Source organism: Phaethon lepturus, unplaced genomic scaffold, assembly GCF_000687285.1.
Source record: "Phaethon lepturus isolate BGI_N335 unplaced genomic scaffold, ASM68728v1 scaffold42337, whole genome shotgun sequence".
NCBI lineage: Eukaryota > Metazoa > Chordata > Aves > Phaethontiformes > Phaethontidae > Phaethon > Phaethon lepturus.
Window position 1 is genome coordinate 4,216 of NW_010551911.1, and position 18,068 is coordinate 22,283.

Genomic DNA, 18,068 nt, shown 5'->3' on the forward strand with positions numbered 1-18,068 from the left:
TCAAGTGAAATTCAAGGCGAGTAAATTAAGAGGAATATAATGAATGTTTCTACCAAGATGTGTCAGAAAGTGAGCACTGCAAGTGCCCAGAAAGTTTCAGGAAGGCGGTATGAAAATACTCAAAGGCTGGGAAAAAGTCTCATTTAGAAAAGATCAAGATTTTACCCTAACATTGAAAGAATATCATGAATCTGCTATTCTTCAGGAAAGAATGGAAATGAAAAACAGTAGAAAATTGTGTTATTTTTTTAAAAGATGAGGGAATGTGTCATGAAATTAAGATGTGGGTAATTGAAAACCAAAAAGATTTTTTCATGCAGTATGTAACTAACCTGTGGAAACAGTTGTCTCAGGGAGGCGTTGATGCCAAAAGGATTACATAAAATTGATTGTCTCTGTGTCTATCTAATTGTAACAACTATAAATATTTTGGAGGTAGTACTAAACCTCATGCTTCAAAGCTGAAATAATTTTGAAGATCTGGATGAGGCCTGAGATGTATACGTAAGAGTAGGATCATTAACCTATGCTCCCCTTTTTTGTAGGATTCTTACGCCTTCCACTGAAGCACCTGCAGTCGGGTTTTTAGTGTAGACAGTAGAGTTTTAACTCTGGTAGCAGCATATCTAGAGAATATAGTTGAATAAAATACAGCCATTCCTGTGTTTCTGAGTTTTAAACTATACACAGTGGCAAGACAAGCCTTTTTTTTGTAACAAATTTACTTGACTGAAAAACTTCTAAAGGAGTTTGACTGCACTCTATGGATGTGTAATACAAGATACTCAACACCAATACAAAGATTTTCAGATGCTTCTACACTAGTCACATTTATCCTTCTGTAGCAAGGTCTTTAAAAGGCAGCTATTAGCAAAGGCATAGCACAAATGCTTGAAAAAGGATGTGAGAGAAGTTGTTTTGTGTATTTGTCTTACTGTAGAACTATAACTAAATGGTATCTAAATGTTTTAATATTTATATGCTTTTTAAATCTGTTTTGTCTTCAGCTGTTTTGACAAGAAATTAGAATGAGTTAAAACTTGCAGGTAGATGAAAGGTTTCCCATAGAAGGGAATCCTTGTAATAAACAAGTGCAGTTCTCAAAGACACTTTTTCTTGTCTATGCTTCGTACCTTTTATAACTTTTTTGATTTGTATAAATTTTAGGGGTTAACCATGAATGAGTAAATGCTATCTGTTAATTCTGTAGCCTGCTATGAAATGTGTATGTAATATTTTGGCTTGTTTTTCTTTGAAGTGAACGAATTTTTAGTGTTTGAAGGCCCTGTCCTGCTGGATATGCGTATTAAGCACCTAATGAAAACAAAGCAATTAGTGCAAGCTACTGCCCTGGCAAAACTGTGCTCTGACCATCCAGAAATCAGTGCAAAAGGCAATTTCAAGCAAACCTACCTGGTCTGTCTTTGTTCAGGATCACCAAATGAAAAGCTAATGGAAGAAGTAAGTAAAAAATGAACTTTTTTTAGACTTATTTCTCTAACAATAATAAAGTCACTAATCATAGGCTGTTTTTCTGTCAAAGGGGGTTTTCTTTTAAAACATGATCTAAAATATTTTTGGTATTTTTGCTTTTTCTTTTCATTTAAGTCACTTTTAAACTGACTAGTAATGACCCAATTAAAACACTTGTGCAAGTGTAATATTAGGTCACAAGTAGGCATTTTCTGTCTCCGCCGCAACTTGATGTTTGATATTGCTTGAAGTATTTTAAAACTCTGCCTCAGATCCTGTTAGTAAGGTGAAGATAATGGTTTTCCCACTTTTACTATGTTAACTATAGCTTTTTGTGTAGAACCTAGTACATAGAATGGGGCCCTTTAGATACTACTTTCAGTTCAGAGAATAAATGTAACCTTTTTTTAACCCAAATGCCCGGGTGAAATTGAAGGTGAAATCAGCTATTTGACCTGATTTGAAATATAAAATGCTGCTTATTTAAATGCAAAAGTCAAAGAAGAGATGACAACTTTGCTCTTCTGCATTCTTTCAGATGACATCTTCATTTCTTACCCTGCCCCAAAGTTTTATCTGAGCTTTTTTCCTTCTTAAGGGAAAACTTAACTGCAGTTGTCTGTTTTCTTGACTGTCTGCATCTCTCTGCTGTCTTTCTGTCTGTCATCTTTTTGTGTTTGTAATACATATTAAGCATGTTGAAATTTATCTTAAAGGGAAGAAAACTATGCATTCGTATATATATATCAACTCTGCAAAACTATGCAGAGTTGGAAAAGTTTCCTACTCACAATCAAGACTAAATTCAAAGATGGCAGCTTCTCACTGCGCATGTTGTGATGCTCAGTAGGATTGGATCGGTCTTACCCTCCTAGCTCTGGCTGCTGTAGGCCCTGCCAGAACAGGCTCAGGAGGAGTTGTGACAGGACTGTGCAATCCCTGTTTGTTTGATGAAGACTCAATGAAACTTGGAATTTGTGACCCTGCAAAGATGTTTCCTTCTTTACTCAGCCCCACTGCACTCCCAAAGCAGAATGGGCTTAGTCAGTGAATGAACCATGAATCCCATGGACAAAAGGAATGGGGTAGCCTTGTTTCTTAGGATGCCGTAACATACAGAAAAGTTCAAACCGGGCTATCACAGAGGACCTAATTCAGATATTTCCAAACTTTGGATTCCTTGGGTTGCTTAGCTTGCGGCTTCAGCCGCAGCACTGTTTGCAGTATTACTAACCATTCTTGGAAAGCTCATGTATTACCAAGAGAAGGCAGATACACTATTAACGTGTCAAGATGGACTTCTGAACCGAGAAGGATACTCGTTTTGTAGCGTGAGAACACTAAGAAAATGGGAAAAAAAGGTAAACTGTAAAGAAGTAGAGTTCACTCTTTAGTGGTATGGAAATTGTTATATCCATTCAGAATAGGCAGAAAAATAGCATTTGGGCTCATTTTCAGCTTAGATTAGTCTAATAGTTTACTATTCTATATTTACTCTATTTACTTCAACAATGTGAAGAATTCAAATCTGTGGCATATGAAATGCTAGCCTGACAGACTTGATGGCTGGACCTGCACAGACCTTTGCTGGAAGCTGGGTCCCATAGGAACTCTGAGAGGCTGGAAAACATTTCAGAAAAAAAAAATCCCTTTATTCTAAGCTCAGTTTCCCATATTCTTCCCTAAGCTTTTAACTGATGATCCCTATCTGAGATGGGGCACTGAGAAAAGCAGACCTTCAGTCTAAATTGGTATTATAGTTATGTTAATCCATCCTTTCTGAGGTCTTGAGAAATGCAGTTTTCTTTAGAAGATTGCTTTGAGGTTATTAAACCTCAAATAACGTTTCATGAAGGGTTATTAGTATATTTACAAAGTGTCAATTTAGAGGAAAAATGAGTTGCTGTACTCTTCAAAATTGTAATTTGATTGCTGGACCAATAGCTGGATACTGTGGTGCCCAACCAAGCTGTGCTGCCACCTTATCCAAAGTACCAGACTGGCTGGGTATTTGGGTAGGCACTTCTATTTCTTGCTTTGGCTGGTCTTGTGATTTCTCAAGAGAGACTTCCAAGAGTGCTATTGCAGTGGTCAAGTTATTCTTCAACTGCCAATGTCAAAGAATAAATACCAGCATGTCCTGCCAGATGCACTAATTTATGTAATCAAACCAGTCTGCTAAGAGTAAAATTAGTAGTTAAAATAAGTGCACTGATTCAGTACTGATACAACTGTCTAGTACTACCAGGTGACTGTGGTTTTTCCTGTTTTGCTACAAAACTAAGTGCTTCCACCGTTGCTTGAACAAGTAAGTTACATTGCAGAGACTGTAATTTTCTTCTAGAAAAGCATTCAGTTGACCTGTTTCTTACTGTATAGTTTCCCTTTCCTTTTTTCCTCTTTGATTTTATAAAATACTGGAACATTCATGTTAAACTTCAGATTCATTAATTGCCCAGCTATTGTATTACAGCAGTAATAACATCAGTGATTAGTAAATTGAGTTAGAATTTCAGGTAATAATCTTTTTTAGGCTGCAATTTAAAGTTCTAAATCTGCTTATTACAATTCTCATATGTATGTAATATATATGGATAATTAAAGTACTTTGAAATTTTTAGGTGACTGGGACAGCAGATACAATTAAGTCTTCTGAGAAATAAGTCTGTATTCACTTTAATAAAACAGTTTTTCTGGTGGCATAATCAGTTTTGACACTGCCTAGAAACACACTGATTTTCTTTCAAACTTATCTCTCTCTGATAGAGTTAAATATTCACTAAGTTCTAAATTACTGTCTTTTTGCAAAGGATCAGATTACTATACGTCTGAAAATGAAACCATTTTCTTAGTCTTGGTCCTATTTTCTTTCCTCCCTTCTAGATTGCAGAAGTAGATTGCAAAGATGCTCTAGAAATGATTTGTAACCTAGAATCTGATGGAGATGAAAAAAGTGCTCTAATTTTATGTGCAGCATTTTTGTCTCGCCAGCTGCAGCAAGGAGAGATGTACTGTGCCTGGTGAGTTTAAATATTGTTTTCTGTCTAGTGGAACAAAATTTAGTTTTGGGAAGATAGAGCTGATACATAAGCCATAAATTAACTTTCTTTAGCTGATAAAATCTATGAGCTAAATAGGAAGGAGATGAGGCTTTTGGAAAGCTAAAAAAGAAAAGAAAGGAAAAAAAAAAAGTATTTCACAAGGTTAGTTTCCATTATGGGAATTTGAAGGTTGCATGTATGAGGAGTCATTTACAAATGCCAGTAGCTGGTTATTAATTTTTCTTGAAAATAGTCTTACCTGTAGAAATAAGGAATTTAGTATCTGCAGGCAGCTAGTCAGAATTATGTCAACATTTAATGCATAAGTACTCTTCCCATCTATTCTTATTTCATAACACAGTATTTCTTCCTGTAACAAACTTCTATAAAAGAAGGAGCTCTTTACTACTATAACCAAAATAGTAAGCTAGATGAAGAGACTTACTGTTTAGGGTTTGCTTTCTTTAATGTGGGAACAAATAGCTAGTCTTTGTTGGCAGATATTTGAGCTGTTAGGGTCTGAATTTCCAACTGCTAACAGTTTGGTTGTACTTCCAAACCTGTACGATTCCTGAAGGATTTGCTTTGTTTGTGCATCTCCTTTGTATGTGCAGCAGCAGGAGAACATCTGTTAGTGCAAGATTTTGCTTTAACAGATTCTGCTAATGCCTGGGGGGTTACACCATTCCACAAGGTACTAAATACTTCGCACCTAAGGAGGAATGAACTAGTGAGTTAATGTAGGTACAGTAATACTGTTTGGCTTTGGGGGCTATTTTCTCACTAAATCACAGATTCAGGTCTTAAAGCAGAGCAGCTCAAGAAAAATATATTTACCACAGAGAAAAGCCGTCCTCCTATAGCTGTTAGTAATTGCTAAGAATTCAGAAGTGTAAAATTCCAGGCTGTGAAGAGTAAACTATTTTGCAAGACTTTTTTAAAGACCACATCATGAGTCTGTAAATTATGTAGCGTAAATTGTGATACTACTGGTTTTATTCTGATATGTCCTTCTGGAATTGAGTCATTGTAATAATTTTGAAAATCAGATACTAATAATGTGGGTATATTAATAAAAGCTTTTCTCTGTAAGATAAGGTGTGAATAAACTCAGATATTTTCCTTTCTCAAAGACAAAATAGAAACTGTTCTCAACCTTGCATTTCTTGTGATCAGATTAGTGGTTGCATTGCTAGCCCTGAAATATTGTTCTCTTGTTCTAGGGAACTGACTCTTTTCTGGAGTAAACTGCAGCAAAGGGTAGAGCCTTCTATTCAAGTGTATCTAGAGAGATGTCGACAACTTTCTGTGTTAACTAAGACTGTTTATCACATTTTCTTCCTGATTAAAGTAATTAATTCAGAGGTAAGGATACTCCTGAAAGAATATTTTTGGCACTTTTAATGGAACTGTAATCAGGAAAATTTATGAAAGCTGCTTGGACATCCTGTCTCTTTGTTTAGCATCAGCTTTGGGGCAATCCTAATCGTTTTAGGAAAGGCCATAGCAACTTCCTTCTGCAGGTAAACTGTAACATTTTGAGTCATTACAACTTCTTTGTTCCTTTGGAAAAAAAAATGGGGGATAAACAGAAGAGCTGGATGCCACAACTGAGATGAAGGAAAAACTAAAGGTGAGGTTATAGCCTTCTGCTTTTGTCCATGTCCTCTAAATAAGGTATTTTTTGTTAGCAGGTCCTAACATTCCTCTTCATTATTTTCCATATTTCAGGTATTACAGAAAATGGAGAGGAAAAACTTAGGAGGAAAGGAAATGAAGGCTATATATTAATTAATAAGAAAATTACAGAAAGTTAAAAACACAATACAAAAAAACCCCTTTTGAATTGACACTAAGAATGCAGTTTGTTTTGATAAATTAAATACTTGCCTTTTGTGGACTTAGACCCAGTATTGTACTAAAAACTCTGTTGATCTATCTCAGCTAACCTTGTAATCTGATTTTCCTAGCTTCCTCTCATTAGTAGTTGCACTATTTGACGTTTATAGCCAAATTAAGCTGTTCTGAAAGCTTTGAGTTGGGGTATTTCTGTAATTTGGTGTATTAATTCTAAGAATAAAAATTCCTTTTTTCCTTTTGCAGTGTTCTGGTATAGCTAATCATAGCCTTGTAATCTTAAAGATTATTTTTTCCAAAGATCTGAACTGAATTGGAGTTAGAGGGGGAGAAAAATCACTTTCACAGAGGCTTGTGATACTAAGAGTTCTGTCTGCTCCATGCCATACTGATTTTTCTCTGCTGAGCTGTGGATCATTTCACTGATGGCAAAAATTGGAGACCGTGTGGGTAGTAGACTTATGCATTCATAAATTTGCTGGATTTTATTCTCATGTATACCACAGCCTTTCTGTGCATCCTTGGCAGCATAAAGTGACTGAGGGTATACATGAGAAAAGACCACATGACCTTTGGAACACTTAAATGATGGAACATTTAACTATACTTACTACTTTCAGTTGGAATGAAGCCATGTGTTCAGTTGAGGTCAGTTGTTTATGAAGTGTCGTAATCTTTAAAAATAAACCTTTATACCATAAGTGATTACCAAATTACAGATATTTTCAAGATATGTGCTTCTCTTACTTTAGCTGTAGCTCTTCTTACCTTTTGAATTCTACCCAGGGTTAACTTAATGCTCCATAGAAGCACATCTCAAATAACCGTGACACAACTGTCAGGCTTTATTTCACGCAAAAGGCTCAATATTGCTCCAGTATAAACTGAACACTCTAACATAGGGTCCTAAAGTCCTCAAACTACACAGAACGTACAATTAATTTTTGATTTAGTTGTATATAAATTTTCACTTTTTTTTAGTAGCATGAAGAAAATTACCCACTTAAGGAATAGCATCTAAAGACAAACCATGACATTTCTTAAAGTAAGAAGTATTATTATAAACTGCAGGTGCATTTTTTTCTGACACTTAGGATTGCATAATGATATCTTTTATTTACAAATATAACAATTGTTATGATGAGCTGACTTACTAAAATTAGTCTTTCTTTACAGATTGATGGTGCTGGACTTGCAACCTGCATTGAACTGTGTGTGAAAGCATTGCGCTTGGAATCCAGTGAAAATACAGATGTCAAGATATCTATTTGCAAGACTATCTCCTGCTTGCTTCCAGATGATTTGGAGGTTAAACGTGCTTGTCAGCTGAGTGAATTTCTTCTCGAACCCACTGTGGATGCATATTATGCTGTTGAAATGCTATATAATCAGCCTGACCAGAAGTATGATGAAGAGAATCTTCCAATACCAAATTCTTTGCGCTGTGAGCTCTTACTTGTACTGAAAACTCAGTGGCCTTTTGATCCAGAATTCTGGGACTGGAAAACTCTCAAGCGTCAGTGTCTGGCACTGATGGGAGAGGAGGCATCCATCGTGTCATCAATAGACGAACTAAACGATAGTGAAGTTTATGAGAAGGTGGAGGATGGCCAAGAAGAGACTAAAGAAACTTCTGTGAATGGGCTTGCTGGCACTTTTGATGAAGCTACAAGCCTTCTTAAGGGTATCAGAGATGAAAAGCAGAAAAAGAGAGAAATTAAAAAACTCAGAGAGAGGGGGTTCATATCAGCTAGATTTAGGAACTGGCAAGCTTATATGCAGTATTGTGTGTTATGTGACAAAGAATTCCTAGGTCATAGAATAGTTAGGCATGCACAAAAACATTATAAAGATGGAATTTACAGTTGCCCTATTTGTGCCCAGAATTTTAATTCTAAAGAAAACTTTGTTCCCCATGTAACTTTGCATGTTAAAAAATCCAGCAAAGAGAGATTGGCTGCTATGAAACCACTGAGAAGACTGGGAAGACCTCCTAAAATAGCAACTGCCAACGAGAATCAAAAAACTGATTCTGTATCCAAACAGGAGCAGCGACCCATTAAGAAGAACAGTCTCTATTCAACAGACTTCATTGTGTTTAATGATAACGATGGCTCAGATGATGAGAACGATGACAAAGATAAACCTTACATACCAGAGATAGTGCCAGTTCAAAAGCCACTACCTGTTAATGAATTCACCTGCCCTGTGACATTTTGTAAAAAAGGCTTTAAATATTTTAAAAATCTAATAGCACACGCAAAGGGGCATAAAGATAATGAAGAAGCTAAACGTTTTCTTGAAATGCAAAGCAAAAAAGTGATTTGCCAGTACTGTAGACGACATTTCGTAAGTGTTACTCACCTGAATGATCATTTACAAATGCACTGTGGCAGCAAGCCTTATATCTGCATACAGATGAAATGTAAGGCTGGTTTTAACAGTTACGCTGAGCTGCTAACACATAGGAAAGAGCATCAAGTCTTCAGAGCAAAGTGTATGTTTCCTAAATGTGGCAGAGTGTTTTCCGAAGCCTATTTACTCTATGATCACGAAGCACAACACTATAATACCTATACCTGCAAAGTCACAGGCTGCGGAAAGGTATACCGTTCTCAGAACGAACTGGAAAAGCATGTTGAGGATCACAACAAGCAGCCTGAAGGAGTGCAACAGTCTGAAAGCCAGATTAATCAGCCTGATCTTAGTCAACCTTCTAAAGCTAATGAAAATACCGATGGAGTTGCTGTTAAAGAGGAGTTGACATCTCCTCCAGCTGACAACCAGAGTAGTTTTACTGAAGGAGAAAACATCATCTGGAATCAAATCAAAGCAGAACCAGTAGGGAATGAAAGTGTAAACACATCAGCAAGTATACTGCGGCAGAGCGATTCCTTGCCTAATGCTGGTTCAGAGCAGTCTCCTACAGGTTCAGTGAAGACAGAAGTGGCAATTCCAGCAAGCAGTGTTCAGGTGCCTGCTGTTAACCAGAAGATCCGAGATAACTTTGTAAAAAGAGGTAAATTGGCTGCTACTGCTGGTAAAGTAGAGACCACTAAACCTGGAGCCCAGCAGTTGTGCTCATCGGTTGACTCTTGTCTTCCAGTTTTCCAAGAGAGAAAGGAAGAAGACTGTCTCAGTCAGACTCAGAATATTCAGAATATTTCTGTGACCTCAGACACACTAAAACCAGAAGCCCTTGAATCAAAAAGCTTAGAAAGACAAGTGAGCATTGTAAATCCATTCAGCGTCCAGAATCAGGCAGGATATCGAAACAGTGTACCTATTTCCAAACTTGAAATTGAAGACAGTATTAAGGCTGCAGCTAATCTATATAACCTGCCTTTAAAAACTTTAGAAAGTATTACGTTTATTCCTTCGCAGCCTAACATAAATAGCTCTTTAGTTCCAGCTGTGTCACCAGCAGCCCCAGTTCAGAAATTTAATTGTCAGGTTGAAGGGTGTACTCGGACATACAACTCATCACAGAGCATTGGCAAACATATGAAGGCAGCACACCCTGACCAATATGCAGCTTTTAAAATGCAGCGTAAAAATAAGAAACCACGAAAATCCAGCAGTGTGCAAAACGTGCCGAATGATGGGAAGATTGTGTATCTTATGCCATCACAAGTGGGCCATCCCAGTGGTGCTGCTTTTACTGCACAGAGCAAACCTAATTTGAATCCAACCTGTTCCAGTCAAGTGCAACATGTTTCAAGTACGCTTTTCCCAACCCACCTAGAAAATTTGGCCAGTCCTATGTTGCCTATAGTGGAAAGCGTCATAAATCCAAGTTTGTCTACTCGTATTAAAAGTGAGCCTGAGAGTGTTTTATGTTCACAAATGGAAAATCTGTCAGGTGCAACCTTACCTTCCCAATTGGATGATCTGGCAAAAACAGTTATGCCTCTGAATATTGACGGTGGTTCCGATCCTTTTCTTCCTTTGCCTGCAGAAAATGGTCCAATGTCTCTCTTTCCTTCTTCAGCAGAGAATCCTCCAAATTCAGTCTTCTCACAGCTGGAAAATAACGCAAATAACTTTTCATCGCAATTAGAAGGAAACACTAGTTCTGCTTTCCCAAAAGAGGAAACTGTTGATCAAATATTTCCCTCACGATTGAGTAATGAAAATAACTTCAATGAAACTAGTTCTCAACATCCAGCTTCAGAAAAGGTGAAAAAAGATCGTGGCCGGGGCCCAAATGGGAAAGAAAGGAAGCCGAAACATAATAAGCGGGCCAAGTGGCCAGCAATAATTAGGGATGGCAAATTTATCTGTAGCAGGTGTTTCAGAGTTTTCACTAATCCTAGATCACTTGGTGGTCACTTATCTAAGAGGTCTTACTGTAAGCCTCTTGAAGGATCAGAAATTTCTCCAGAAGCTCTGCAGGCTAATGGACAGTCTTTGCTTGCCAGTATGATTCTTTCCTCAAATTCATTGAACTTGCAGCAACCCCAGGAGTCTGCCTTCAATCCAGAGACGTGTTTTAAAGATCCGTCGTTCCTCCAGTTACTTGCAGCTGAAAATCGTTCCACAGCCTTACTGCAGACTATGTTTCCACGGGCCAATGTGACTAACTTTAATACAAGTGGGAATGAGGAAGGAAATCAAATTATAAAACAAGCCTTGGAAACTGCAGGCATCCCGAGTACCTTTGATAAGACAGAAGTACTTCCACATGTAGTTACAACAAGTTGCATCACTGGTACGACTCAGATAAATGCAGCTGCTCTCCCCAACTCAACTGCGTCCCCTCTGTTGCAGACAGTCTGTAACCCCGGTACCCTGCTAACAGACCAAAACAGGACCCTCAATGCCAAAATTCATCCAATAAATGAATGCAAGAGTTTGCCTGTTTTTGCAACAGAGGACTTAATGCTAAAGACTGTTGAAAATGGCTTATGTCCTAGCTCGTTTTCTAATACTGTTGCAGCAGCACAAAACTTTGGAGGGAACAGTTCACGAGTTTCAGTTATAAGTAGTCCCAAGAATTCAGGATCAAGCAACTTGAATAAGAAGGGAACCAGTGCTTCAAAGAGGAAGAGAAAAGCAAATACGCCCTTGCTTGCGCCCAATACATCACAGAAGGTAGCAGTAAATAATACAACAACGATGGGACTTCTAACCAAAAGCACTGAAGGAAATGTGCAAATACAGGGAGAAAGTTTTCAGTCCAACTTGCTGGCAAATTGTGGCTCTCAAGCGGTGGTGGAAAATCTCACGCAGAAACTCAATAATGTTGACAATCAGTTATTCATGGCCAGTATCAAAGAGAACTTCAAAACAAATCTTGAAGCTCATCCAACATTACCCCCTTTAACAGTAAAAACTGAAAATGGGGATTCCCAGATGATGACTGTAAATTCTTGTGTGCAAGGAAATTCAGAGGAACATATTTCAGAAGACAATGTTATGCAGAACTTTGAAAAAACCCTGGAGATAATTAAAACTGCTATGAATTCACAGATACTTGAGGTGAAAACTGAAATTCAGGATACTGTTGCTGCTTCAGGACAGAACTCACAAGTAAATAATGTACAAGCTTCTTCAGGAAATTCTGCACAGAGTGTAAAATTACCCACTCCCGCACAGTTTGCCGTGCACATGGGGAATGTCACCGCTGCAAAGAGTAGCTCTGCTCAGTCTGAGACATCTCAAAAGGATGATACTCAAATGTTGGAAATTTTGGAGCGCTTGCAAAAACTGAAACTAGAAAATGATTCACCCATTCAGGTCTCTGAGACTGTTTCCCAGTGTCCTCCAGCAGATAAGCTAGCACCAGCAGTTCCTGTTGTATCAACTGAAAATAAAACCCTCGTCCAGATATCTTCAGAGGCAAGTAACATTCAGTTTAGTGATAAAGTTAACAAGCCTTTTGTATGTCAGGATCCAGGCTGCAACTATAGTGCCATGACAAAAGACGCATTATTTAAACACTATGGCAAAGTGCATCAGTACACTGCAGAAATGATACTAGAAATTAAGAAACATCAACTGAAGTATGCCCCGTTCAAATGTGTTGTAGCTACCTGTCCAAAAACATTCACAAGAAACTCTAATCTCCGAGCACACTGTCAGCTTGTACATCATTTCACGACAGAGGAGATGGTAAAATTAAAAATTAAAAGGCCTTATGGCAGAAGGTCTCAAAATGAAACTGTAAACACAACCCCCCAACCTGTTGAAATAAAAACTTTGCAGACACTAATAATAGAAAACAAAACTGCAGCTCCATTGGTGAAAGAAGCTCAGATAAAGGAAGTTGTAGAGCCTATAAAAGTCTTGGAAAAACTACCAGAAAATAATATCCCTGAAAGACTGGAAAAACCTCCCCAAGTCATGTCTGTTCCACCAGAGCAGCATAATGCAGCCTCTTTTGGTAGTACACAGGCACAACCCAAAGTGCGCAAGGTTAGGAGGTACAGGAAGGAAAAAGAGGAGAGAAAACGTAGGAAGCCCGTAACAAAATCCCTGGAGTTTCCCACTAGATACAGCCCTTATAGACCATACCGGTGTGTCCATCAGGGCTGCTTCGCAGCATTTACGATACAACAAAACCTAATCCTTCATTATCAAGCTGTGCACAAATCAGACCTTCCTGCCTTCGCTGCCGAAGTGGAGGAGGAGAATGAGCCAGGCAAAGAGGAACGCGATGAGGTAGAAACTAAACCCGCTGTCAGAGAGTTCAGGTGTGAGGTGAGTGACTGCTCTCGCATCTTCCAGGAAGTTACCAGCTTGATACAGCATTATATGAAGCTTCATGACATGACCCCAGAGCAAATTGGAAACATGAAATCAGCTCCAGAGGCGGGAAGGTTTTCTTGTGATCAGTCTCAATGTAAGTCTTCGTTTACAGCGTATCTTAACTACATTGTACATCTTGAGGCAGATCACGGTATTAAGATAAGGCCAAACAAAGTAGAAGATGGTGGCGTATTCAAGTGTGACTGTGAAGGCTGTGACCGTATTTATGCTACTAGGTCTAACCTCTTGAGGCATATTTTTAACAAACATAATGACAAGCATAAAGATCATCTAATAAGACCCAGGAGACTGACACCAGGTCAGGAAAACATTTCAAGCAAAGCAAATCAGGAGAAACCATTGAAGTCCAAACAGAGAGGACTAAAAAACAGATCAGGAAAAGAAGGTAACAGGCTCTCAGTGAAAACAAAACGAAAGAAAAACGTGAACATGGAAAACAAAAACTCAAAAGGAGTGCAAGTTCAAGAAAATAAGGCTTATTCGCTGAAACGTGGCAAGCACGTGTATTCAATAAAGGCTAGAAATGATGCCTTATCGGAATGTACAAGCAGGTTCATAACTCAGTATCCATGTATGATAAAGGGCTGTTCATCTGTAGTTACAAGCGAAAGTAACATAATAAGGCATTATAAATGTCACAAGCTGTCCAAAGCATTTACTTCCCAACACAGAAACCTTCTTATTGTGTCTAAAAAGCACTCTGTCTCACAAGTAAAGGAAGCCTCTTGTGAGCAAGAGGAGACTGATAAAAAAAGTGATGTGAAAGAACCTGAACCGAGTTTGATAGCGAGCAATAATGATTCAAGCACATCTACGTTACCGCAAAAGGAAACTGAAAAAGGTGAGAAGGACGAAGTGGATGAACTGACAGAACTATTCATTACTAAACTGATTAACGAGGATTGTTCAAGTGCTGAAAATCAAGCAAAAATCTCTTCCAGTGTAAATAGTGACTTGCAGGAGACCAGCTCCTGCCCCTCAGAAAAGCAAAAATCAAACAACCTAAAAAGAGCAAACAAAGAAAAAAATGTATCCCAGAATAAGAGGAGGAGAGCTGAAAAAACTGAGGAAGTACTGCCCATTGACGTGAGTAGCATGCCCAGGGAGGAAGAGACGGCTGTTGCTATTCAAACGGCCGAAGAGCAACCTGCAGCTTTTGACTGGAGCTCCTTTAAGCCAATGGGTTTTGAAGTATCTTTCCTCAAGTTCCTTGAAGAGTCTGCTGTGAAGCAAAAGAAAAACACTGAAAGAGACTACCATAGCAGCGGAACCAAAAAAGGATCCCATTCAACCTCGCGAAAATCCAACGAGAAGACCTCCGTAGCAAGTAATAATGTCACTTGGTCGTGTTCTGAAACTGAAACCCTTGTACCGTTTGCCAACCCATCACGGCTTCCGTGTGGTGATAATGTAAAGATAGTTTTAGACAAGACTTTTAAAGACTGCGCTGAGCGTGTGTTGAAGCAGCTCCAGGAAATGAAACCTATCGTCAGTTTGAGAAAGCTCGAAGGACGTTGGGAGGATAATCCAGAGGTGACAGCTGCAAAAGTAATTGTTTTGGGTACCGAGGAAGGAGAGTCAAAATATTGAAAACCTAATGTGTTTAAACCATGACCTGTAATAAAATGTATTTTGAATAGGAAGCCATCAAGCATGCTAGTAACTGTGGAGCTCTTTTATTTTGAAGTGATTTAATCTAGCAAAAAACATGACATGAGTCATGTAAATTTCTTATTTGTTTTTATCCCTATGGGACTTGAAGAACAGAGTAATTGCTTCAGTTTTGTAAATACTTGATCAAAACCTCAACTTTCTATCAGATTGTCCTTTCCATGAACTAAATCTTTGTGAGTTGTCTGTGATTGGTATCTTTCACCAGGTCACTGCTCATGTATAACAGTACTCTTTATTTGTAGATACATTTTTTTTTTGTATATATTTATTATTGTAAATCATTTGCTGCCACCAGCAGTCTGTAAGTCTAAACTATTAAATGACACATTTATATTCGGAATTTTAATTTGTAACTAAGTGAGCAAGTTTTTAAAACTGTCCTTTAATCATTTTAAATTAAGAACTTTTGAACTAAAACATTTTAGCTAAGTCTGCCATATCCAGTTTATTTTGCGTAAAGCATTTATTTACAGGAGAGGAGCTGGATAAGATCACATTTCATAGGTTAAACGTACTGACATGCTCTCATTTTTGTAAATTTTAACATCCAGTATCTATGGATGATATTCATATGTAGTTAACTCATAAATATAATAGTTTTCTTATAGCTACATTTTTCATTGCTTTTAATTGGATACAAAGCATTTATGATTCCATAATAAAAATGGAAATGTGAATAAAAATAGTTTGCTACATTGGAGATTTAAAACAATATTTGGTATTAAAGAATCCGTTGTGAATGTGATAGAAAATTAGTAGTGTGGAGCAGTGTATATATTTGAGGTGGTGATTTGTGAAGTAGCCCAGTATTGCCTTAAATAAAATCACATTTCATTTCTTGTTTTATACATGTGATCTTATAAAGGTTATTTTTGTTTCTGTAACTTAGATTGGTGTATAGTTTAATTTTTGTTAAAAAAACAAAACAAAAAAACTTCAGAAACCGTTTTTGTAAATAGTGGGTTTATAAAACAGATGGTTTATTTTGATAATACCAATTTGGTATCTATCTATAAAATACGTGAGTCCTTATGCCATACCATTAAAAACTGAATAAACAAGGCACTTTCTGAAAGGGAAGTGAGATTGTGATCTTACAGATAAACTCGGTGGTTGTGCTCTATTGATGGCATAGGCTCCCTCCGCGCTCTTCTGCCTCTTGCCGACTGCACCTGGCGGCACTCTCGCCACCTCTCTCTCTTCCACACTGGAACAAGCCTCAGAAGCGGGGCCACTCGTAGCGCCCGGGATTGGAGCAATTTCTCTGTATGCTGCTAACCGAAACGACAGGTATCCAGTTTGTTGAGTAACCGCAGGCGTGAACACGTTGGTGGGAGCTGTCTGTACCCAGGAGTCATCGATGTTGGTTTTCACGCGTGATTATGCTTAACTCGGATGGGACAAGCCAGCTGGATTGTGTGGTACCAAAAATTTTTCTTGGATTATTCTCATTACTGGATACGACCTACCTTCAGTAATATAAAATAGTCTTTATCTTGGGAGAGATTGGCTTGATTTTTTTTCTATAAACTTGTCTTGCCATGTAAAGCTTTGCATTAAATGCTACACTTGATTGCTCTTAAGCTATTCAGCTGGAATCTTTGACAGTTTACTTGAATATCAATGCAGAGGGCACCTCCCTACAGCCAAATGAAGGCACTTGTTGTGAGAGCGAGGATTATGTATGAAAAAGCGGAAAGGCAACAGCAGCTTGGGCGTAGCCCCTGGTTTGCCATCTGGTGCTAAATTGCTGTCTTCTCAGAAAGCCTGCGCTTCCATTTGAATGGAGCCCGTTCGCTCCTCTCACTTTCAATCCCTCATGAGTGACTAAACTGATAATTCTGCCAAGTCAGTAAATCACAGGTGTGGTCTGAGAATGATAAAACCAAAACAAATCCTCGTGTTTTAACTCTAGGAGAGATCACTGTAATTGTTATAAGTGCATGATGCCATTTTCTACCTACCAGAGGCGGCGCGGTCTCCCTGGATGGAGTTGCTGTTGGATGCCAGCCGCGGCGGTTGTAGAGGGCATCTTCTGCAGGGCAGAAGAGAGAAGAGGGCAGAGAACCTCCTCTGGAGAGAATCCACAACGCTCACCTGAAATCCCTTGTTTTCACATGTACCTAACCACTGCAGTCACTGTCGACAGACCTCACAACTGTTAATTTTTTAGAAGAATTTGGTATTGTGTGAGTTAAATAGTTTCAACATTGACAGTCCCGATGATAGATACCGCATCATTTGCAGTTTTTAGACTGAGAATAGCATGCAACTATTTAGCTACACAGTGCTATACTAGAATGCTACTTCAAAACAAGGAAAAAAAAATTCCAATGTCATAAATATCCAGGAAATAATTTCTGGTTTGGATCTGAATGTAGGATCTGGATTTCTGAGAATTAAATTTTTAATATTGTCTTATTCTTATCCCAAATGATCAAATTAGAGTGGGTGCTGTACCAGTATGGTCACTGCCCTCCATGGCACGCTCCCTTGTAGGTGGGTACTGACAGCCTGTCCAGCAGGTAAGCTAGTACGCTATTTTTTCTCCTTTTTTGAAAAAAAAGTATTTTAAACTTGAAGCAGGAGACATAAGGCAAGGTTTGATTTAAGATGTCATGAGCTGCAGAGGGCACTGTAGTTTGGCAAAGCCACCTGCAAAAGTTCCTGAGGAAATAAATTCTGTATTTGCATTTAGATACGTTACCTTGAGTGATGTGTAAAACCCCGCCTGCAGCATGCCTGACCTGATGGCTCCTCCGGAGCACGGAGCCCTACCTCTGTCCTCGGGGCTGCTGGGCCGGATGGGGCTCCAGGGTGGCTGAGCCCACCCCAGCCTGTGGGGTGCCCTGACAGCCATGGGTGCTACCAGCCCCTGCCCCGTCGGCCAGTCCCTCTCTGGCTTCTCCTGTCTCTCCTTCTTCTTCCTCCTCCGTGTCTCTGTCTTCCAGACGTGAACTGTGGTGCATTTGAGCAAAGACACTTTCTGTTACGCCCCTTGTCGCCGTCGGGAATGTGCTGACTGAACAGCAGCAGTTGTTGCTGACGGGGAAGCAACGAAGTTGAGGAGTCTGGATGCAGAGTACAAACTGGTTTGTGATTGAAGGACATCCTTAAATGTAAAGACATCAGCCTTTCTTGTGATTAACTACATTTATAACAAAATCGTCACAGTGTCTGAGCCCTAATTCAGTGTATATAAGAGTAGTGGGTTTGTCCTCACGTGCTTTGGGGTGGTCATTCTTCAGCAGG

The 18,068-nt window shown here is 38.7% G+C and overlaps 1 protein-coding gene across 1 annotated transcript; it reads left to right on the top strand.

The window, feature by feature from the left end:
- Positions 1-1,258: 1,258 nt before the first annotated feature.
- On the top strand, positions 1,259-15,153 carry ZNF292 (zinc finger protein 292; the record flags this gene model as incomplete). The annotated part of the gene is made up of 4 exons (XM_010291069.1): positions 1,259-1,461; positions 4,357-4,493; positions 5,738-5,879; positions 7,548-15,153. Coding segments are annotated over 4 exons (7,667 nt in total), but the record flags the coding sequence as incomplete, so codon positions are not given.
- Between the last annotated feature and the right edge of the window lie 2,915 nt (positions 15,154-18,068).